This window comes from Rhinopithecus roxellana, chromosome 19 (assembly GCF_007565055.1).
Source record: "Rhinopithecus roxellana isolate Shanxi Qingling chromosome 19, ASM756505v1, whole genome shotgun sequence".
NCBI lineage: Eukaryota > Metazoa > Chordata > Mammalia > Primates > Cercopithecidae > Rhinopithecus > Rhinopithecus roxellana.
Window position 1 is genome coordinate 41010230 of NC_044567.1, and position 24163 is coordinate 41034392.

Consider the following 24163-nt stretch of genomic DNA (forward strand, 5'->3'; position numbering starts at 1 on the left):
CTTTGACCAAGGTCTGCAAAATGGAAGGGGCTTAGAAAATGGCGCAGTTTGGACTAACAAAGGGGAAAATACAGACGCCGAAATTAGACTCTAATTAGAGTTTGAGGCTCAGGAAAGGCTTCATACAGCTTTAGGAACTGGCAAGGCTTTGAAAGCAGGGTCAATTTTCAACGAATGAGCCTCGCCCACTGCACCCCGCGCACCCTGGTCTGCTGCTGCGACGTCTTTCCCACCAGAGCACTGACATATTTCACAGACAAGGAAACTGAAGCTTAGAGAGGTCAAGCCGCTTGCCCACCGCCGTAGAGCTGGCAAATGGGAGAGCCGGGACCCACACTCAGGCCCGTCTAAGCTGGGCTGTATGTGGGCTTTGTTGGCTTCCAGAGTGGTCAGGGGGAAGGAGCCCTTGGATTTGGTAATTAGGAGTCACTTATGGACCCGTGGCGATGGGGCAAAGATCGTGGGTTCTGAGGAGGTGGCTGTCCTCTGGTTTGAGGTTCTCTTGCGCTTCAGGGCACAGGTGGTAGTGGTAATGAAGGAATACTGGGGAAGGTAGTGTAGCAGGACGAGCCGCAGACAAAACTCCTCAGACACCGAGTTAAAGAAGGAAGGCTTTATTCAGCCGGAAGCTTTGGCAAGACTCACATCTCCAACAACTGAGCTCCCCGAGTGAGCAATTCCTGTCCCTTTTAAGGGCTCACAACTCTAAGGGGGTCCACGTGAGAGGGTCGCGATCGATTGAGCAAACAGGGAGTACGTAACTGGGGGCTGCATGCACCGGTAATCAGAACGGAACAGAACAGGACAGGGATTCTCACAGTGCTTTTCTATACAATGTCTGTCATCTGTAGAGAACATAACCAGTTAGGTCAGGGGTCGATCTTTAACTACCAGGCCCAGGGCGCAGTGCTGGGTTGTCTGCCTGTGGATTTCATTTCTGCCTTTTAGTTTTTACTTCTTTCTTTGGAGGCAGAAATTGGGCATAAGACAATATAAGGAGTGGTCTCCTCCCTTACTGCCCCCCTTTGAGAGTCTCACTCATTTTATTAGTGGGAGTTCTCACCTTCATTTTAACTGCCTGTGTCTTTCTGCGTGACAGATTGATAGTGATTCATGTAGCACACTTGTGCTGAAGCATTCTGGTGAACTAGAGTAGTGATGAAACCTTTTACCATTTGAATGAGTACAGGTAGTAAATAAGGGATTAGTAAGCAGGTTCCTATACTACTATAATTTTTATTACATGAGTTTTAAATCCTCTTAGCGCTGGGAACCATTTTTAAACATGGCCTCGGTGTCAAATCCGTGCCACACTTGTACAGGCACATGTGCCAGTTTCGTCATGTCTTTAACTATGTCTTTGACTACTTGCCCCGATCATCTATGTGCAGGCAGCAATTGGTAAGGTTAAATTTTCCACAGACTTCTCCTTCAGCTGCTAGCAAGTAGTGGAGAGCCAGTCTGTTTTGATACATAGCATTTCTTGTCTGAGTTTCTTGCCAGGCCAGAATAGTCAAGACTCTACTGGTCTTATTCGTGATTATTTCTAAGACAGCTTGTAACTGTATGATTCGGTTGAGCATGTAAATGGGGGTCCGGTATCCTCATGAGCCATCTTGTGCCTAAGTAGCAGGCCTATAATATTGTATGATTTTCTCAAGGGGCCGTTTATTACTATTTTTTATATTTTTTAATAGCTATGCTTCTGTTTTCGCGGGAGGCATAGACAGAGAAGCTCAGGAGTTCGCCTGTCCTCATGGGCAGTAGGAAGAAAGATGGTTTAATAGTGCCAATACCATAACTACCTGCCCACTGGTCAAGTAATTTGGTGTAAGCTCTATGCCCACGTATCTAGTATAATCCAGAGGGGGCTGTCCAGTCCCAGTGGGACTGCGGGTGGGTCCACACGGTTTGCAACTTTGGGCATTTACTTAATGGATTTTTCTTAGTGTGGTTTGAACTCCACTGGGTGGCTGTGTTTGTAGCACTATTACACAGTTTTTGCCCAAAGCAGCTGAGTCTTCCCACAAGAAGGGTGGAGTCCTTTCCTACTCTTGCTGTACAGTATTGTCTAATGATTGAGGCTTTTAGGACCTAGAAGTTATCAGGGTGATTTTTTTAAGCCGGGAATTCATTAGGAACTGGGTCTGTAGGTACTAATTCTCAGGCTTCCCGTGGCCATTGATCTCCTATTACAGTTCCTCCACATGCATAACATGAAGTGACACTGAGAGACTGGGCTATATGCTCGGCTAATTGCAAAAGCAAATTTCTGTTTTTCCTGGAATTTCTGGTACTGGTACATTCAATTCATCGTAGAAGGTTTGAAATACTGGCTCAGGAGAGCGTTTATAAACTTCTCAAACCACGATATTTACTTGAAGATCCAGTCCAGCCTCATCAATTTTTAGGGTTACACGTTCCTCTTTTTTCTAGTAAGGATTAAGGGGGTTAGTTATTACTAGTTCTAAGGGGTTACACTGACCACTGGTATGGCTGCTTTTCCCTTTCTGAAGGTGGACAGGAGTTTTAAAATTTTTTAATCAAGTAGCCTAAATGACACAAGACCAGTATCCACATTTATTTTTATACAGTCTTAATTTATCATAAATGTACTTATTTTCTGCCATATAGCCTCTGTTGTAATTAAGAGAACCACATCCTATTTTTAACTTATTACTATTAATGACAGCACAGGCATCAGATTTCAAGGTGACTTGTTTGGACACCTCTTTTTTTTGTTTGTTTTGGCTAACACTTTACTCGTATCATTTATGAGCCCCCACCAGTCTTCAGTTCTTAATCTTATTTTAAAAACTGTGGTCATGGGAGGCTCAGATGGGTCATAACACACATCAGGTTGGTCATTTCCTGGGCTACATATTATACAAATAAGTTCTTTTTAGAGTTCCAGTACACTTGTAATAACCGTAAAATAATAGGACCATAGCAATCCTTTTGTCCTACCTCAGTGACTTGATGTATACACTGGGAACAGCCTTCAGTCTGAGGAAGGTCAGTTGAAGTCCTTATTGTACAAGTCCAAATTTTAAGGAAAATGAGTCCCGCGATGAGTTTCCTCATGCTTTGGCCTTGCATGGGCCAGTCAGCTTCCGGGTGTGACTGGAGCAGGGTTTGTTGTCTTCTTCAGAGTCACTTTGCAGGGGTTGGCGAAGCTGCTCCCGTCCACGTACCGCTCACAGTCTACTGATGTTTAAGGATGGTCTCGGAGGCTGGGCCTGCTAGAATAAACGGAGTCCAACACCTACACAGTTATGTTCAACTGGGCTCTCTGATACTGGGAGCAAGGTGGTGGGGTTTAGGGTGTTGCAAACTTCAGTAGTTATGCGGGGATTTTCACACAGCAAGCTTTTGTACTTGGTTAATCTAGCATTTGTTAACCAATGATGCCCTTTGGTAGTCATTAAAGTTACCACAGCATGGGGGGGCCTTTATATTCAGGTTTTGCCCAAGGGTTAGTTTATCTGCTTCTTGTGCTAACAGGGCCATTGCTGCCAGGGCCCTTAGACATGGGGGACCAGCCTTTGGAAACCCCATCTAGTTGTTTGAGAGATGGGCCACTGGCCTTGGCCAGGGCCCCACAGTCTGGGTTAAAACTCCAACTGCCATTTTTTTTTTTCTTTTTGACACAGAGTGTAAAAAGTTTTGTGAGGTGAGGTAGCCCCAGAGCTGGGGCTGACCTGAGTTTTTCTTTTAACTCATGAAAAGCTCGTTGCTGTTGGTTGTAATAGATGTAGTTTATCCAATCTACATTTTTATTGTCACCTACTAAAATATGACTTATATCCTGTAGCTGTTTGATTTCAAGCTTTAAATTAATCTGGTATTCCTTGTGGGGCTCCAATTGCATCCAAAGAGATGTGAGAGTCTAAAGACTCATAAGGGGCTTCTCTCGCTTTACAATGTCTTATTTTTTCTCTCTCTGGTTGATGAAATGCCAGGGTGAAAGGGATCGCCAAATGGACTAAAGCACAAGTGCCACTCCAGTTATTTGGCAGAGTGCCCAGTAAAGGTCCACCACAGTATCACCACACATCCGCTCAGGGATGAACGAGGGCTGACTGATTGATAAGCTCTTGAAAATTCTTAAGCTCATCCCATCTCTTCAGATCTCCAAGGAACGCTAAGTTTCCTCCCTGTCGTGAGAGACACAAAGTGAACTTAGTGTTGGGAGATGGAAGCTGGATGGCCCTCAGGGGCTGACCCGCAGGGTGCCAGACTTCGGGATGTAGCAGAGAGAGCTTGGCATGACTTATTACTCCAGACTGTAGAATCCTGGAAAAGAACTATCATGCAGCCTACACCTGGTCGACTGGAGGACCACCTTCGTGGAAGGGGGACAGTCTGGGCCTCTGGCCTGCCATGTGCACAAGCATAACAATTGTTTTTGTTTAACATGCAGATGGAATATTTGATCCATTTTTACCAGGCATTTGCATCTTGCGTCTTAGTTGCTAAAGTCTAAGTCTTTAACTTCTGTGATTCTTTAGTAAAATGAATGTATGGTTTTAGGAAATTACAAAACGTTGTAATTTTTGTAATTACAACAATTACAAAATGGAGCAGTCCATCCTTGCTCTTCAGTGGTCCACAGAATGTTGGACCAACTATGGCATGAAAGCTCTACATCGGGGAACCAGACTCCTGGCTGACACTGGAGTCTTTATCGAAATTTCTCTGGATTAAATGGTCCTAATTTACTAATGCCCAATCTAAGGAGTCAGGAGGGACAGAAGTACTTTTCTGATGTAGAGAGCTGTCTTTGACTTGGCAAGTCCGCACAGCATTAAATGCAATAGTTTGAGGCAAAATGGACTTGGTTATGTTATTAACTAGACGGTCAGCAATAGAGTGAGGAAAGAAGAAGAGTAATAAAGAGTAATAGAATAGATGAAAAGAGTTAGATTTTTCCTAGCTTTAGTTTGGCAGGGTTTTCCCCTGGGACTGTGGCCCACGACTCTGGAGGGGGTGGTGCTTTCTTGACTCAGGTGTGATGAGTCCTTCCTTTTTTGGCTGTAGGAACAGCAGTCTTGGTCTTTAGTAGCACAAGGTAGGGTCCTTCCTAGGCTGGCTCGAGTTTCCTTTCTTTTCACCCTTTGGTGAGAACACGATCTTCAGGCTGCTGCTGGTTTACCGGAAATTCTAGGGGTGGTACCTGTTCTAAAAGACTTTTAGTTTTGGGGGAAAGGAAAGTGGAAGATAAACCAAATATATAATTTCTAAGAAATTGACCTTTTGTTTTAAATGTGGGGACATCAACAGTGGACTTTATAGTCTTTGGTGCCTTCCTACTGAGAAATTTCCTTTAGCACCTATTTTTATTAGTTTTTGGACCAAAGAAGCCAAACACCTTCTTATATTTGACAGTGTTTCCTGTATGATTTTTATACCAGATAAGCTAAATTTTACCTTTATATTAGTGTGTTATTAATGTTAAACTTAGTTTTAATAAAATCTTTTAGACATATTTACACAATTTTTAATGTTTGACTATAAGGTAAGATTTTATACTCTTTTTAACCTTTTCTAATTTTTGCTAAAGAGCAGGTTGGTGCTTTGAGAAAAATCCGTTATGCTTTTATTTCGATGTCCAGTTTACAGAAAAACTGGATGATACCTTTTTTGCCATTGTTGACACACAGAATTTTCTTTCCAATTAACATTTTAAAACTTGATTAAACCTTTAAAACAAAACGTACATATTTTTAATCTTCTAATGTAGGTAAAAATTTATATTCTTATGCCTCCTCATAATCCTTTTACCAAAGGCATATTTTACTTTCCTTATGCACCTTGCACATAAACTGTGTGTGTGTTTTTTTTTAATAGTTTTACATTCAGGAGGCCTAGTTACTTTTAAATTATACAACATTTCTTGCATAAATTCTTTTCTATAACTTTTTTCTTTCACGACTTTCGCAGACAATTCTTCAACATGCCTCAACTTTTTGACTTATTAGAAACATTTCTTTCTTCCTTTCCTTCCTTTCTTTTTCTTTTTCTTTCTTTCCTTCCTCCCTCCCCTCCCCTCCCCTCCCTCCCCTCCCCTCCCCTCCCCTCCCTTCCCTTCCCTTCTTCTTTCTTTTTTTCTTTCTTTCTTTTCTTTCTTTCCTTTCTTTCTTTCTTTCTTTCGTCTTTTTGAGATGGAGTCTCACTCTGTCGCCCAGGCTGGAGTGCAGTGGCGCAATCTCAGCTCACTGCAAGCTCTGCCCCCTGGGTTCATGCCATTCTCCTAGGAGCCTCAGCCTCCTGAGTAGCTGGGACTACAGGTGCCCGCCACCACACCTGGCTAATTTTTTGTATTTTTAGTAGAGACAGGGTTTCACCATGTTAGCCACGATGGTCTCGATCTCCTGACCTCGTGATCTGCCTGCCTTGGCCTCCCAAAGTGCTGGAAGCCACTGTAGCACATTACAGGCGTGAGCCACCACGCCTGGCCTAGAAACATTTCTTTAGACAACCAGTTAATGTCTCACATGTCCGTGTGAAGAGACCACCAAACAGGCTTTGTGTGAGCAGCAAGGCTGTTTATTTCACCTGGGTGCAGGCAGGCTGAGTCCAAAAAGAGAGTCAGCAAAGGATGGTGGGATTATCACTAGTTCTTACAGGTTTTGGGATGGGCGGTGGAGTTAGGAGCAATGTTTTTGTGGGCAGGGGGTGGATCTCACAAAGTACATTCTCAAGGGTGGGGAGAATTACAAAGAACCTTCTTAAGGGTTGGGGAGATTACAAAGTACATTGATCAGTTAGGATGGGGCAGAAACAAATCACAAAGGTGGAATGTCATCAGTTAAGGCTTTTTTCACTTTTTTTGTGGATCCTCAGTTGCTTCAGGCCATGGATGGATAGTGCAGGTCACTGGGGATATATGATGGCCTAGCTTGGGCTCAGAGGCCTGACATTCCTGTCTTCTTCTTATATTAATAAGAAAAATAAAATAGTGGTAAAGTGTTGGGGTGGCGAAATTTTTTGGGGGTGGTATGTGTTTGGACGAACGGAGGCAAGCTGGTGCACTTCCGGGTTCTTCTTCACCAACTTTTCCCGCGCGCGCGCGAAAATGCAGCCGGCGCCCGGGACGGTGCAGACCAACTGGGCATGCGCCAGGTGACGTCAATCCGAAGAGACCAAGATTTACCTGGTCGCACCTGCGGAACGCCCCGACACGCCCGTGCCCTGCCTATTGCCCTCCCACTCCTAGAAAAGCCGCTCCAGAGGGACGCCACGCGCGGCCTTCCTCAGTCCTCCACTCCTGTCGGGATGTCAGGACTGCGGGAACTCCGTCCGAGAGCCCCACCGGGGGACTCTGTCGGCCTTCTTTGCCGGAGGCCGACAGACCTCTTCCCCACACCTTAGGTGACCAAAATAAACTTGCAGTTTTGCTCCTACACTTGCCTACTCGCTGGTTCTTTTGCGCCCGCTCTGGTGGTCTTAGAAAAACAAATCAGTATGGAGAGCTAATGGGTGATGTTTCTCAGGGCTGCTTCAGGTGGTATTAGGGGGGAGTGGGAACCTACAGTGGGAGCGATTCAACTGAAGAAAGATTTTGGGGTAAGGGGTGATATTGTGGGGTGTTAGAAGGAGCATTTGTCATATAGAATTTTTGGTGATGGCCTGGATGTGGTTTTGTATGAATTGAGAAACTAAATGAAAGACACAAGGTCCGAATAAAAGAAGGAGAAAAATAGGTATTCAAGGACTAAGAATTGGGAGGACCCGGGACGTCCAATTAGAGAGTGTCCTAGGGGTTCAGTGTTATTGTTTGCTTGGTTGGCGAGTTTTTGGGCTCTATCCTTGAGTTTTTTTATGTTGTCATATACCAGGCCAGGTTGATTTAGGTAAAAACAACATTCTTCATTTAAAAATATACAAAGTCCTCCTTTTTCAGCAGTGAGTAAATCGAGGCCTCAGTGGTTCTGGAGGACAACTGCAGCTAAAGAGTCCACTTGGGCTTGGAGAACAGACAAAGTTTGTGATATATCTGTAATGCTAGCAGAGAAGTCATTCGAGAGGCTGCGGAATGTTGTGGCAGTGGTTGAGACGCCTGCTGTTCCAGTTCCAAGTGCCCATAGTGGGGGCACAAAGTCCTAGACCCACAAGTAAAAGGATTAATGGGATGACTCTTTTTTGTCATGTTGATGTCATCAGGGGGACAGGCAGTTCCCATCTGCAAACTGGGTTTTGGGGGTAAGGAAGACTACAGTACATGTGTCCGGCCAGTTGGCAGGCAGGCACATGTAGGTGGAAGAGCCACATAAAAAGAAGAGACCTTGTGCCAGGCAGAACTGGAAATGTAATGTGAAAAGGTGAGAGGGTGTACTGAAAGAGGATTCCTGCACCCCAAATCCTAGAGCTCCAGCAAGGGCAGCAGCCATTAGAGGTTGTAATGGGGATTGATGGTGCAACTGCGTAGAGGGAGAGGTTTGGTTCTCATGGTGTACAAGAAAGCATATAGTGTCTACGAGTAACCTTTCACTACTATTCATGGGGCTGGGTATCAGCCAGCAAGAGGAGGGGCCAGGAGGAGATTCAGACGAGCAGGGGGAGGGTAGCCAAGGATGGAGTGAGACGCAGGGTAGGTCTCTTCGTAAACAATAGTGACGGCCAGTGTTTTTGAGTTTGTCAGTAATGATAGAGGGCTTATCAGTCACGTGAAGCTGGAATGCTCCCATCTGTTTGGTAAAGTGTGTGGCTGGGTTCTGGAGATAAAGACTAAAGGAACATTTGGACAGTGGAAGGTTACCTAAAGGGATTCCAGCAGGCTGTTGTCGGGAGATCCATAAAGGAGCGGCAACAGGGATAGTTGTTTGTGTGGTTGGGGTCCAAATATGGAGGGGGGTGGAATTGACATAAGGAGAAAGGTGCTGTAGGTAGGTGCGGAGAAGGATGGCAGCTTGTTGGTGTGAAATGTCTGGGGAGTTCTCACCAGATCTGTCTAGAAAGTAAAGAAGTTTCTCAGGCGGGTAAAGATGAGGGCTGTTAAAGGAGATTCGGAGGTGCAGGAAGACGGGAGAGGTAGTCCAGTCGGCCTGTAGAGTGGGGATGACTGTAAAAGCAGGAGGAAAGGGAAATGCATAGCCAACAATTCTTTGCTAGAGAAGGATTGGAGGCAGTGAGGAGAGTGGGCGAGATTGATAGGATGCTGGAGGTAACCACGGAGAGGTACAGGGTGGCATAAGAATGGGAATGAGAATAAGAGTGAGTATAAAAGTAAGAATAGGACTTCATCAGGGTGAAAGTTTTGGAGTGTACTTTGTCACTGAAGATCTTCTATCCACTTAAAGAGAGACTTAAGGGTGGCAGTTTGAGGTAAAACCAGGCGCCACTGAATACAAGAGCCCGAGAAACTGCTTGGCTGATTTGACTAATAAAGACCTGTCCATTATCGGATTGTATAGAGGTGGGAAGGCCAAATTGAAGAATTATGTCTGACAGAAGGGAAGAAATGACCGCGGTGGCCTTCTTAGACCCTGTGGGAAAGGCCTCTACCCATCTGAAAGTGTGTACCCAGACCAAGAGGTATTTTAGTTTCCTGACTCGGGGCATGTGAGTAAAGTCAATTTGCCAGTCCTGGGCAGGGACAAATCCCCAAGCTTGATGTATGGGGAAGGGAGGGGGCCTGAACCATCCCTGAGGAGTAGTAGAATAGCAGATGGAACACTGAGAAGTGATTTCCTGGAGGACAGATTTCCACGATGGAAAGGAAATGAGAGGTTCTAAGAGATGGGCTAGTGGCTTGTAACCTACATGGAAGAGGTTATGAAATGACGACAGAATAGAATGGGCCTGTGAGACTGGAAGGAGATATTTTCTTTGGTCCAAGAAGCATTTGCCTTGTGTGGGAAGAGATAGGTGGAAGTTTCAGCGGGGGAGTAGGTGGGAGTGGCCAGATGAGAAGGAGAAAAAGTGCCGTGAGGGATAGAAGTTGGAATGCTAGCTGCTTTTTTAGCTATCTTATCAGCATAAGCATTGTCCTGAGCAATGGGATCTGGAGCCTTTTGATGACCTTTGTAGTGAATGACTCCAGCTTTCTTTGGAAGTAAAGCAGCCTTGAGAAGAGTTTTTGTTAAAGAGGCCTTAATGATGAATGACCCTTGCATAGTGAGGAGACTTCTTTCTGCCTGTATAACAGCACGGTGGTGCAGGATATGGAAGGCATATTTAGAGTCACTATAAATATTGACACGTAGTCCCTTTGCAAGAGTGAGGGCCTGAGTTAAGGCAATGAGTTAGGCTTGCTGAGATGGTAGTGGAGGCGGCCAGAGTGGTAGCCTCAATGATCCATGTGGAAGGTACTATAGCATAGCCTGCCTTTGCTGGTGTGTGGTGATTAGGCCTGGTGGAACTGCCGTCAATAAACCAAGTATGATCAGGGTAAGGAACAAGAAAGAAGGAAATATGGGGAAATGGAGTGAATGCCAGTTAGATTAGAGAGATACAGTCATGGGGGTCAGGTGTGGTAGCACGAATAATGTAGGGGGCTAGCCTAAAACACTAAGGTCAAGTTGTTTGGACAGAAAGGCGACAGGGCGCGATCCCGGCTCTTGTGTAAGAATTTTGACCGCACAGCCCTGCACTTCAGCTGTGTGTAATGAAAAGGCTTGGGATGAGTTAGGGAGAGCCAGTGTGGGGGCAGCTTCTAGGGCTGTTTTTAAGGAACGGAAAGAGGAGTGGCAAAAGGATTTGGGATCTATGGGGTCAGCTAGCTTTGCTTTTGGGAGTTTACATAATGGTTTAGTCAGGATGGTGAAACTAGGTATCCAAAGGCGGAAGTAACTAACCATGCCTAGGAAGGAAAGGAGTTGTTGTTTTGTAGAAGGGGTTTGGGTTTGGGAGATTAACCGGACACGATCAGCAGGGAGAGCACGTGTGTTCTCATGAAGAATTATGCCAAGATAGGTAACAGATGAGGAAGAAATTTGGGCTTGGCTGAAATAATGGGGGCTGTCCGTGAAGCCTTGTGGCAGTACAGCCCAGGTAATTTGCTGAGCCTGATGGGTGTCAGGGTCAGTCCAAGTGAAAGCGAAGAGAGGCTGGGATGAAGGATGTAAAGGAATAGTAAAGAAAGCATGTTTAAAATCCAGAACTTCTAGAATATACTGGGTTGTGGAGAGGTTGTAGAGGGAGGTATTGAGGATAGGAGAGTAGATGGGTTTGGCACCATGGGGTGGATAGGCAAGACAATTTGGTTGATAAGGTGCAGATCCTGAACTAACCTGTAAGACCTGTCTGGTTTTAGGACAGGTAAAATGGGGGAATTGTAAGGAGAGTTTATAGGCTTTAAAAGGCCATGCTGGCCGGGCGTGGTGGCTCAAGCCTGTAATCCCAGCACTTTGGGAGGCCGAGACGGGCGGATCACGAGGTCAGGAGATGGAGACCATCCTGGCTAACACAGTGAAACCCCGTCTCTACTAAAAAAATACAAAAAACTAGCCAGGCAAGGTGGCGGACGCCTTGTAGTCCCAGCTACTCAGGAGGCTGAGGCAGGAGGATGGCATAAACCTGGGAGGCGGAGCTTGCAGTGAGCTGAGATCTGGCCACTGCACTCCAGCCCGGGCAACAGAGAGAGACTCCGTCTCAACAAAAAAAACAAAAAGCCATGCTGTAACAGGTGAGTGATAACAGGCTTTAATCCTTTTAAAGCATGCTGTGGGATGGGATATTGGCATTGAGCGGGGGAAGGGTGATTAGGTTTTAATGGGATGGTAAGGGGTGACTGATCGGTCGCCAAGGAGGGAGTAGAGGTGTCCTATACTTGTGGTTTAAGGTGGGGAGATACAAGGGGAAGATGTGAAGGAGGCTTTGAACTGGGGCAAAAGGCAGCAATGAGGTGTGGCTGTAGCCCAGGAATAGTCAGGGAAGCAGATAATTTAGTTAAAATGTCTCGACTTAATAAGGGAGCTGGGCAGGTGGGGATAACTAAAAAGGAGTGCAGAAAAGAATGTTGTCCAAGTTGGCACTAGAGTTGGGGAGTTTTAAGAGATTTAGAAGCCTGGCCGTCAATACCCACAATAGTTATGGAGGCAAGGGAAACAGGGCTTGAAAAGAAGGTCATGTGGAGTGGGTGGCCTCCGTATTAATTAACAAGGGGATGGACTTCCCCTCCACAGTGAGAGTTACCCGAAGCTCAGAGTCCATGATGGTCCAGGAGGCTTCCGAGGCGAAGGGGCAGCGTCCGTCTTCAGCCGCTAAGCCGAGAAGATCCGGGAAGGAGTCAGTCAGAGCCTTGGGCCAGAGTTCCGGGAGCTCTGGGAGTGGCTGCCAGGTGAGTTGGACAGTCCAATTTCCGGTGGGGTCCCGCACAGATGGAACATGGCTTAGGAGGAATCCTGGGCTGTGGGCATTCCTTGGCCCAGTGGACAGATTTCCAGCACTTGTAGCAAGCTCCTGGGGGAGGAGGTTCTGGAGGAATCCCTGGCAGCTGCAGTTCAGGCGTTTGGAGTTCTTGCGTGCTGGAGATGTGACTGGGGTTTGTCTCACAGCGGAGGCAAGGAACTGCAACTGAGAAATACGTTGCTACTTGGCTGCCTCTACTTTATTATTGTACACCTTCAAGGCGAGGTTAATTAAGTCCTATTGTGGGGTTTGAGGGCTGGAATCTAATGTTTGGAGATTTTTTCTAATGTCAGGAGCTGATTGGGTGATGAAATGCATATTAAGAATAAGGTGGCCTTCTGGCCCCTCTGGGTTTAGGGTGGTAAAGCGTCTAAGGGTTGCTGCTAAGCAGGCCATGAACTGGGCTGGGTTTTCATCTTTACCTTTACCTAAAGAGGTAGTTTGAGTTTGTCATAGTTAACAGCTTTGTAAGCTGCCTTTTTAAGCCCTTCAACTAGGCAGGAAACCATGTAATCTCCCCTAGCTATACCTGGGGAATCTGCCTGATAGTTCCAGTGGGGATCCTCTCGGGGAACTGCTCTAATGCCTTCCTGGAGTCTGGCTCATGAAGCGGGTGGTTATCAGCGTGAGATTGGGCTAGAGAAAAAACTCTTTCCCGTTTATCTGGGGAGAGGGTAGAAGTTAGGATGACATTTAAGTCACTCCAGGTTAAATTGTAGGACAGTTAGATATCGGATTTCCTGTATATATTTAGTGGGGTCTGATGAGAAAGAGCCTAAACGCTGGCTGATTTGGGAAAGGTCTGATAGAGAAAAAGGCACATGTACCCTGACTATGCCTTCAGCTCCAGCCACCTCTCTAAGAGGAAATTGTTGGGCAGATGGGGAAGGGCTAGTCGCAGAACAAAACTGTAAACCAGACCAGGTGTGAGGAGGGGAGGTGATAGAAGGATTATAGGGTGGGAGAGCAGAGGCTGAGGAAGAATTGAGACCTGGCTTGGCCTGGCGAGCAGCAGCCTGGGGAGAAGGGGAGAGGTCAGATGAGTCCCTAGAAAAGAAGGATTCAGAGGACTCAGAGCTTGGGGTGGAGACTGAAGGAACAGACAGAAGAGAAAGAATAAAGATTTGGGACAAGTCTCACTGGGGGCAGAGACTAGGGAGGGACCAGTGTGTAAAAGAATGCCTGGACGTCAGGCACCTCAGACCACTTGCCCATTTTTTGACAGAAATTATCCAGATCTTGTAGGATAGACAAATCGAAAGTGCCATTCTCTGGCCACTTGGAACTACTGTCGAGTTTGTATTGGGGCCAAGCGGTATTGCAGAAGAAAATAAGACGCTTAGATTTTAGGTCAGGCGAGAGTTGAAGAGGTTTTAAGTTCTTGAGAACGCAGGCTAAGGGAGAAGAAGGAGGAATGGAGGATGGAAGGTTGCCCATAGTGAAGGAGGCAAGTTTAGAAAGGGTAGAGACACGGAGAAGGGAGGTGGGGAGCAGCCCTGGGCTGCAATGTGGGTGAGCAGCCAAAGCAGCGTCCCCGCAATTGACTTGCCACCAAGGGAGTGTGGGTGAATGACCAAGGCAGGCGTCCCCATGGAGGTGAGACACCAGTGCAACGTGGGTGAGTAATCAGAGAGGCCTCCCCCGCAATGATTGAACACCAAGGGAAGGCTGCCTTCCCGAGTCCGTGGCCGGCGCCGGAGTGTTGGGTCCACGGATAAAATGTGTCTCCTTTGTCTCTACCAGAAAATGAAAGGAATTGAAATTAAGGGAGAGATTGAGGGGTGGCGCCAAGATTGAAAGGAGGAAGAGGTTGAGGGATAGTGAGAGAGGTTGGAGAAGAGAGTAAAAAGAGGTTGCTTATCCGATTTAAAATTGGTGAGATGTTCCTTGGGCTGGTTGGTCAGAGGACCCGAGGTTGTGGGTAGATCTCTTCATGGAGTGAGGGTGAGGACAGGGGGCTGGTCTCCCGAAGAAGTCCCACTGACCAGGGTCTTTGGCACCAAATGTCTCACGAGTCCATGTGAAGAGACCACCAAACAGGCTTTGTGTGAGCAACAAGGCTGTGTATTTCACCTGGGTGCAGGCGGGCTGAGTCCAAAAAGAGAGTCAGCAAAGGATGGTGGGATTATCACTAGTTCTTACAGGTTTTGGGATGGGCGGTGGAGTTAGGAGCAATGTTTTTGTGGGCAGGGGGTGGATCTCACAGAGTACATTCTCAAGGGTGGGGAGAATTACAAAGAACCTTCTTAAGGGTGGGGGAGAATTACAAAGTACATTGATCAGTTAGGGTGGGGCAGAAACGTATCAGAAAGGTGGAATGTCATCAGTTAAGGCTATTTTCACTTCTTTTGTGGATCCTCAGTTGCTTCAGGCCATCTGGATGGATAGTGCAGGTCACTGGGGATGTGATGGCTTAGCTTGGGCTCAGAGGCCTGACAGTTAATTTATTTCAGGACAAGAATTTACCATGTAATACTCTTTTTACATAAATTCTGATCCCCCTTTTTTTTCCTTTTTTTTCCCGAAGATGATAACCATTCTTTTCCAAAGCTAACTTCTTTTACGTCTGTGAACTAGACTAAGGCCACAAGATTAGAAGTTACTATAATACATGTTACACTGTTCACTTTTAGCAAGCTTTACTTTTGTTGAAAACCTTGTAAGTTTGAGATTTTAATTATCCTTTGCTATTAATAAGACTTTGTTTTATCCAAATTAACTTAGAATTGGTATAGATGGCTTTTTTTTTTCGTTCAGTTACCTGGGTGGAACCATCAGTCGTCCTGTCCTGAAGGGAGTTCCTCCTAGGTCTGGTTGGACCTTTGTATGGTAATTAAGATTTAGATCCCCTGTTAGGAAACCTGCTGGGTTAAGGGAATTTTCAGTGATTAATGTTAAATCATCCTTTTTCCCCCCCTAACAGAATAGCCCCATACTTTAAGATTTCTGACTTAGTAAGGTACTTTTGTCCTGTTTTGATTTAGGGTAGTTCTGAACTGAACTAGTGAGGTATGCTCACAATGAAGTTTCCTCTAAAAGTTATTTTTCCACTTTTTTGTTAGCAAAGCAGTTGCCGCTGCAGATTGAATGCATTTGGGCCATCCGCGGGTTACTGGGTTAAGGATTTTTGATAGGAAGGCTACAGGTTATCAGTGGCCTCAGTGCTTTCGGGATACGCCCTTGTTTACACTGACAACAAAGTGGTATTGGAGTGTTATAGGGTTACAGCGAATACCTTCGATTATCAATTACAGGTTTTACATTTACCTTGGCTTTTAAAGGAATAGGGTACACTGTATTTTCTTAACTACTTGTCTGTCTCTATTCTTTTTCTCTTTGACTTTGTCTCTCTCTGACTTTCCTTTTGCCTCTGTCTCTTCCTCTCTGTCTCTGTCTCCTTGTCTCCCTCTGTCTCTCTGTCTCTTCCTCTCTCTCTTTGCCTCTTTTCCTCTCTCTCTCCTCTCTCTGTCTGCTCATCTTTCCTTGCCTCTGCCAGCTGCTTATGCTGCTGTTCTCTCATCCTCTGTGGGAGGGGTCTAAAACCAGCTGTAACCAAGTGTCTATGTACAGGAACTGGTCTGGGTGCCCTGGCTTATAGGTTACCTTGTGTTGTACCTTTTTGAAACAAGGGACCTGTCCAGGCTTCCTTCTGATGGCCAACCCACCTGTAATGCTGGCCAGTCTATCTTACACAAAGTTTTAAGTTTTCCTGGTGTCATAGTACTCCATAGTCTCCCTTAAATCCTTTCTTGAAAATTTGCAACATAGTTCCTAGTGGGGTGGGCTTACTTTGTGCCTCACCCATGTCTCCTCAAGACAAAACACCATACTCACACCAGAAAACAAAGAACAGGTAAAAAGGGCACACACACACTTTTACAGTTTATGCCAAACCAGAATCAAAACCAAAATCAGAGTGTCAAGAAATCGAAGCTAGGTCAAAACCAAAACCAAAGTATCAAGCAATCCAAGTCAAGTCAAAAACAAAAACCAAAGTGCCGGTACAGGCACACCATGGGTGATCAGGCCACACTTCACTCAAATGGAGTAGGCAAGTTCCCAAGACCAGTCCTGTCCAGCAGTTCAAACCAAGTCAAAACCAAAACCAAAGTGCCGATAAAGGCACACCATGGGTGATCAGGCCACGCTTCCACTCAAATGGAGTAGGCAAGTTCCAAAGACCAGTCTTACCAAGTTTTAGATGTCTAGACTCCAAGTGCCCGTTCCTTCCTGGTGTTCAGCCACTGTGTTGATCCTCCATGGGGGCCTGCCACACACTGCTCTGGCGAGGTGTCCCACCAGGGCAAATGCCTACCCGGGAGTGCTCTCAGGATCCGCGTCGCTCGAGCTGGTCGGAGTCCCCCACAGGGATGTTCCACAGGGCAGGCTTAAGCCGCCTAAGGAGCTGCCTCGACCATGCGCCAATCACCTCGCTTCTCCGTCAGGGAACCAAGAAATGTAGCAGGACAAACTGGAGACAAAACTCCTCAGACACCGAGTTAAAGAAGGAAGGACTTTATTCAGCCGGGGGCTTCGGCAAGACTTACGTCTCCAACAACTGAGCTCCCCGAGTGAGCAATTCCTGTCCCTCTTAAGGGCTCACAACTCTAAGGGGGTCCACATGAGAGGGTCGCGATCGATTGAGCAAGCAGGGGGTACGTGACTGGGGACTGCATGCACCAGTAATCAGAACAGAACAGGACAGGGATTCTCACAGTGCTTTTCTATACAATGTCTGTCGTCTGTAGAGAACATAACCAGTTAGGTCAGGGGTCGATCTTTACCAGGCCCAGGGTGCCACGCTGGGCTGTCTGCCTGTGGATTTCATTTCTGCCTTTTAGTTTTTACTTCTTTCTTTGGAGGCAGAAATTGGGCATAAGACAATATGAGGGGTGGTCTCTTCCCTTAGTTAGGACCCTTTTAGTAAGTTTAGGTGTGAGGGGAAGTGCAGTAGGGCTGAAGGTGTTTTTTATGGGCTGTGGAGCACCTGAGCAGGGGCAGCCTGGTGGAGCACTTGCTGGACCCAGGGCCCCTCCTCCAACCTCTCCAGCTTCCCCCTGCTTCAGGCCCCAGGTTGCCTTCCCACACACCCTCACCTCCTCAAAAGGGCTGTCCTGCGGAGAGGGTGATTAGGTGTGACTTTTGACCAAAGTTGCTCTCTTGGGGAAAATGCACTTTCCTGGTGCTTGTTTTTCCAGCTGGAAACAGGATTCATAATCTAATGGTTCAACTTAATGAATGAACGTGATGGGATGAGAATAATGCAGAATACAATATAAATGCTAATCAGGGCTTGTATTGTTATTCAGCTCGAGGCTCAGGTTTTCTGTGGCCACCTCCTCAGTTATGTAACCTTATTACACTTCACACTTTATGTATCAAATCAGAGGTGTTTTCCTTAAGCACACTAGTGGGTGTGGGCATGGCTAGACTTGGGTGGCTTTACCTGCCTGGCCCTGAGCTGACATTTTCTTCCCAATGTTTATCACTGGAAGTTTGTTTCTAATTTGGAATTGCCTGAATAGATAGGAATAACTGAAATAGCTGATACCCGTCTCAGCTGACACACGACAAAGTCTTATAACTATTAATGAAAGGTAAATAATTTGCACACACAATAATGTCCTTATGTTATTTTATTTTATTCTTTTTTTGAGACAGGGTCTCACTCTGTCACTCAGGTTGGAGTGCAGTGGTGCGATCATAGCTCACTGCAGCCTCAAACTCCCAGGCTCAAGCAATCCTCACACCTCAGCCTCTCAAGTAGCTGGGATTACAGGTGTGCACACTCTACTAATATTTTCACAGTCAGGTCTTGAAGAGGATATAATCAGTTGTGAAGATTTTTAGGTAAATCACCACCAAGGTAGGGCTAAAAGCAGAAAGAACTCTGCAGCAGGGAACTGTCCAGGGAAGCAGATATAAGCAGGAGTGAGGATGAATAAAGGGTTGGGAGGGGGAAGGTCAGGGTTGGTGATGAGGCATCCATGGTGGAAACAGAAACTGCAGGGTGAGGTGAGGCTGGCGCAGGGCAGACAAAGCGAGTGTTCCCGTGCAGGCCAGCATGCCTCTTCTTCTCGCCTGGAAGAGCCTTTCCTTTTTGGAAGAGAAAATGCAATTTTCCCCCTAAAGGGGCATTTTTAGCACTCAAACGTAAGTGGGCTCCTGGAAGACTTACTGTTTCTCTCTCACCCCACAAGTGGGCTCATGGGTGAAGTTAGTTAGCTCCTACCTGTACTCCTGTTAGCTGCAGCCCCGCTGTTGCCAGTGAAGTCATTTTAGGCAGGGCACGGGGGACTCCTCTCTGAGGCTGAGCTATAAGCATTTCAGTCCCAGACCGGCTGCAGGGAGTGGCGCTCAACTCCTATTGTGGAGTCGCCGGGCTGCTCTCATTTTGTCCAGAGGAAAAGTTTACCATCTCACATTCGACGGCAGAGCATGTTTTCTGTCTGAACAGTCTGAACATACTTCTTCATGGGTGCTTCTAAAGGACATTTCCACAAACAACAGAAACGATTCCCAAAAGCCTAGTTGATGTCTATGTGCCATAAATAGAAGCTCTGCCCCCAGAGAGGAGGGTTCTTTAGCAGCAAAACTCTGGTTTATTAAGACAGGTATGACAAGTAAAATAAAATTCACTTTGTTTTGCCTCTGCTAGGCCAGTATATTTCTGTACAAACAAGATAATGCAAGATATGACAGTTAAGGCTTTGAAGCACAGCATACAAAATGAAACAGTTTAAAACCCTTCATAAAAATGGGAAAAATTCCCAGGCCAAAGGAAAAAAAAAAGCCTTAACAGAAAGAGGCTGACAATGGACTCCCCGCTGCTGAGGTGTGGCCAGTGAGTCTGGGTGTGAGCTGCCGCCTCACGGCCAGCCCTGAGGTATCAAAGGAGCTCCGAGTGCAAGTTGAAGACTTCAGCAGGCCAACCTCCGGCCCCTACACCCACTCACAGGCAGTCGGAATGCAGATCTTGGTGGCAAGTGGCTCTGCACAGTCCAGAATGATAAAACAATCACGGATGACTAAATGCCAGGGACTGTGTAAGTCAGTTACTGCCTGCAGTCTGGGTCACTCTGCCCCTCATCAGACACTGTGGCGGCACCATCACAGTGAGGAGAACGGAGCACAGCTCCTTCCGTGCCTCCTGCCAGCGCTGCTCAAGGTGTGCATGGCTGAGTCCTGGACAAGCATCTTGAATTTCTGTAGCTCTCACTCCTTGGGCCCAGTTTCAAGTTAAGCCGTTAACTCGTTTAGAATATGAATATTAAGGATACTGCCTCTAACTTATCAACAGCTGGGCTGAGCTGTCTAGGAAGAGAAATTGTCCAGAGGTCCTAAGGATCAAAGCAGATTTTGGAAAGAAAAAAGGCAACACTGCAGTGAGAAAAGCAGCACAAGATCCGGGCCCGGGGACTCTTTTCCCTCTTTTGGAAACGTAGCTGATTTTGTATGCGCTGAGTCTTAGTTTTTATGCCTTGGCTGAGAACCACAGAAAGGACTTATATATTCATACAAGCGAGAGCACACTGAGACTGCATGTTTATTTGGCATAATGCTACAAAAAACTCCCCAAAGAACTGCCAGAACCAGGCCTGTGACCAAGTTTACAGTCATCTAGTTTTCTCTTATAATTTCAAAATATTAGATCAGAAGAATCTTTGGCGATTAATCCACTCACCATTTTATGCATGAGGAAACCAAGGCCCTGATGGTGTCACCCTGGTCCAAGTCCAGTGCTTTTCACAATGAGGCTTTTGGCTCTGACCCTCTGAAATTGGTCTGTGACTCATTGGGAGGGCGTGGGTCAGATCTGGTTAGTTTGATCTTAAGGCACTCACAAAATGCCCTGATTTTTCTTGTCTTTGTGAGAAGACAAAAAACAGTCTGGCAGTTTTTCACATCATCTTGGAAACCCAGAAATATATATACAATACTCAGAATTTAAGGGAATGGAAGAAAGAAGAAAATGAGATTCTCTTCTGTGAGTACAGAGTTAGAAAAAAAAAAGCGGGGGTGGGCAGTGCCAGAGGCAAGCGGGCACAGATCATTACTGCGAGTGTGGCTGAGCTACTTGTCTCCTGGAATGTAAACAATATTGGTTTATTTCCAATTTCATCTAATCTTCACTGTCATCTCCCAGTGAACAGTACTCATATGATGAGAAAGTTTCAGAACATGTACACACATGGTCCAGAAACAGCTCGGCCTTCAAAAAGCTGTCAGCTCATGTAGCACGCCTTGGTCTTGAATTCGGTACGATGCTGACAGCTTTCCTTCTGAATGCAAAAGCACCAGTCCGTGATGAAGTCCACACCGCAGGAGAGGAGAGGAGCCTTCTCTCCCAGGTCATCCAAAGACAGCTGAGGAAATAATTCTATCTCATCTGTCGATCCCGTTTCAGCACAGCAGCTGTTTTCCACACTGAGACACAGCTGGCGAGCAGTATCTTTTCTGGGAACTGAGATTCCATTTCCGGAAGAATTTCGTTTTCTTTAGTTTCCATGTAACTTACCAGAGTGTCTCTCAGGCTGAAAAACGAAAGAATAGGAGAGCATTTAAAACAGTCTCCTCAGCACAGTGGCTCACGTATTGTAAGCCCAGCACTGTGGGAGGCTGAGGTGGGTGGATCACTGGAGCTCAGGAGTTCAAGACCAGCCTGGGCAACATGGCGAAACCCTGTCTCTAGCAAAAATACAAAAATTAGCTGGGCACATGGTGGTGTATGCCTACAGTCCCAGCTACTCAGGAGGCTGAGGTGGGAGGATCACTTGAGCCCAGGAGGTAGAGGCTGCAGTGAGCCGAGATTACACGACTGCACTCCGGCCTGGGCCACAGTGCGATCCTATCTCAAAAAAAAAAAATAAAAAGTCTCCCATATAACATAAGGGGACCAGTCAGTCCCCTCATGTCACTTTTTCCTTTTGTCATCAGCAGAACCAAAATGCTCATTAAGAATTAAAATTCTAGGTTGGGCGCAGTGGCTCACGCCTGTAATCCTAACACTTCGGCAGGTGGATCACTTGAAGTCAGGAGTTCAAGACCAGCCTAGCCAACATGGAGAAACTAAAAATACAAAAATTAGCCAGGCATGGTGGCGGGTGCCTGTAATCCCAGCTACTTGGGAGGCTGAGGCAGGAGAATCGCTTGAACCCGGGAGGTGGTGGTTGCAGTGAGCTGAGATTACACCACTGCACTCCAGCCTGGGCGACAGAGCGCGACTCCGTCTCAAAAACAACAACAACAACAACAACAACAACAAAACCAGAAATCCTGAGAAGCAGTTTAAGGTCAATCACCTGAGTTCCTGAACTGGGACTAGCATCCTGGGTTCAAGGCTCTGGTGCCTGACTGCTGCTTCCCACATGCCGTACAAAACACGACAGAAGCCCACAGAGCAAGCCCTGTGCCGGCCTCTTCCTGTGGCTTTAGGCCTCTAGCAAGGTGATGTTTATCTACAGCGTTGCTAAACAAGGCCTCACCATTCAAAAAATCTTGTATTAATGTGTTTCACATTAACAAAAGATGGGAAGTTCTCTAGGAAAGGGATCTTTTTTATGTACATGAAAAGCACAGGCTAGTAAAGACTTGTTGAATAAGTTCAAAGAACATAAATGTATATAGGTATATGCCACATAGCATAATGGAGGAAAATAGCAAATAGGAAACATATTGGTGAGGAAGACTGGCGTTTGATGATCTAGTCAGGAAAACGTCAAGTTAAATCCTTACTTCACACCTAAACTGGTGAACAAGTGTGTGAAAGCACAAAAAGAGGACAGGCCGGGTGCGGTGGCTCACACCTATAATCCCAGCACTTTGGGAGGCCGAGGCGGGCAGATCACTTGAGGTCAGGAGTTCGAGACCAGCCTAGTCAACATGGTGAAACCCGTCTCTACTAAAAATACAATGAAATTAGCTGGGCAGGCACATGCCTGTAGTCCCAGCTACTCGGGAGGCTGAGGCAGGAGAATCGCTTGAACCCAGGAGGCAGAGGGTGCAGTGAGCTGAGATCATACCATTGCATTCTAGCCTGGGTGACACAGCAAGATTCCGTCTCAAAAAAAAAAAAAAAAAAAGAAAATGAGAGGCTAGTTTATAATCCGGAGATAAGGAAGATCCTAGTAAGTGTTTTCGTATAGAGACCCTTTATAGAGGAAAATTGTGTGAGATTTGATTTCATAAAATGAAAGGCTGAGACAGAGCACTGTGGCACACGGCATAGAAGATGAACCCCTGTTTTATGCAGACAGCTCTTACAACCATTATGGAGACAAAGCGCAAAAGAAAAATAAAAATACTAAGAGGTAATTTAGGCTGGGTGTGGTGGCCAAAGCTGGTGGATCACTTGAGGTCAGGAGTTCGAGACCAGCCTGGCCAACATGGAGAAAGCCCGTCTCTATACTAAAATACAAAAAATTAGCTGGGCGTGGTGGTTGGCACTTGTAATCCCAGCTACTAGGGAGGCTGAGGCAGAAGAATCGATTGAATCGAAAAGGCAGAGGTCGCAGTGAGCTGAGATTGTGCCGTTGCACTCCAGCCTGGGTGAGGGTGAGACACTGTCTCAAAAAATGAAAAATAAATAAAGGCAATTCAGAGGATGATATACAAATGGGTGATGAATATAAAAAACGTGTTCAGCCTCACGGTAAATGGGGAAATACACGTGAAAATGAGATAACATTTTGGCCATTAGATTGGCAACATTGTAAAACATGGATAATATCCAATGTTGAGTATTCTCATACACTCTTTATACATTGGTATAGCCTTTTCTATTCTGTTTTTTTTGAGACGAAGTCTCCCTCTGTTGCCCAGGCTGGATTGTGGAGTACAGTGGTGCGATCTCGGCTCACTGCAATCTCCACCTCCCAGGTTAAAGCAATTCTCCTGCCTCAGCCTCCTGAGTAGGTGGGACTACAGGGGTGTGCCACCACGCCCTGCTAATTTTTGTGTTTTCACCGTGTTGGCCAGGCTGGTGTTGAACTCCTGACCTCAGGTGATCCACCCACCTCAGCCTCCCAAAGTGCTGGGATCGCAGGGTAAGCCTCCACGCCTGGCATAGTATCAGATTTAAAACGTACCTCTCTTTGACATAGTCTACTTGTGAAAATTAGAATATACGACTTTTAGGCTGAGTGTGGTGGCTCACTCATGCCTTTTCATTCTAGCACTTCGAGAGGCCGAGGCAGGCAGATCACTTGAGGCCAGGAGTTCGAGACCAGCCTGGTCAACATAGTGAAACTCTGTCTCTACTAAAAATATAAAAATTAGCCAGGCATGTTAGTACACATGTGTAGTCCCAGCTACTTAGGAGGCTGAGGCACGAAAATCGCTTGAACCCAGGAGGCGGAGGTTGCAGTGAGCCAAGGTTGCAGTGAGTTGAGATTGCTCCACCACACTCCAGCCTGGGTAACAGAGCAAGACTCTTGTCTGCAAAACTTGTGTACTTGCTTAAAGAAAACCCAGCAGAGATTAAAACCAAAAAGCTAGTCCTAAGGTGCCCGGTAATGGCAAAAAGCAGGAAATGGGATAACTACTTTTGTGTCTATGGAAGATCACAGGAGAGACAGCAGAACATTGTGTCGGCCCCGCCCCACAGGTGTGCAAATCCATACCTCCACTCAGGGTTGAAGCTCCCCTCGGCTTGGGGGTTCTTTAGTTTCAAGATTATCATTTCGTGCAGCTCTAGCAGGAAGGCGTCTAGGCCAATCTGATTTAGGAATGTGCTAAGGAGCTTAGCATCTTCTGGGCTCAGATCTGCTTTGTATCTTGAACTGATTTCCCCAAATGGCTCCTAAAACGA

At 46.3% G+C, this 24163-nt stretch overlaps 1 protein-coding gene and 1 long non-coding RNA gene across 2 annotated transcripts in view; one reads left to right on the top strand and one right to left on the bottom strand.

Annotated features, from left to right (window-relative positions):
* Positions 1-24163, top strand: part of LOC115894881 — a 62085-nt gene that overhangs the window by 1364 nt on the left and 36558 nt on the right. The gene's annotated exons all lie outside the window — the stretch shown is intronic.
* Positions 18937-24163, bottom strand: part of LOC104655002 (E3 ubiquitin-protein ligase RNF213) — a 122584-nt gene continuing 117357 nt past the window's right edge. The window contains 2 exon segments of the mRNA XM_030923792.1: positions 18937-20888; positions 23976-24154. Of these exon segments, the coding sequence (XP_030779652.1) occupies positions 20735-20888; positions 23976-24154 (333 nt within the window). The 3' untranslated portion in view covers positions 18937-20734.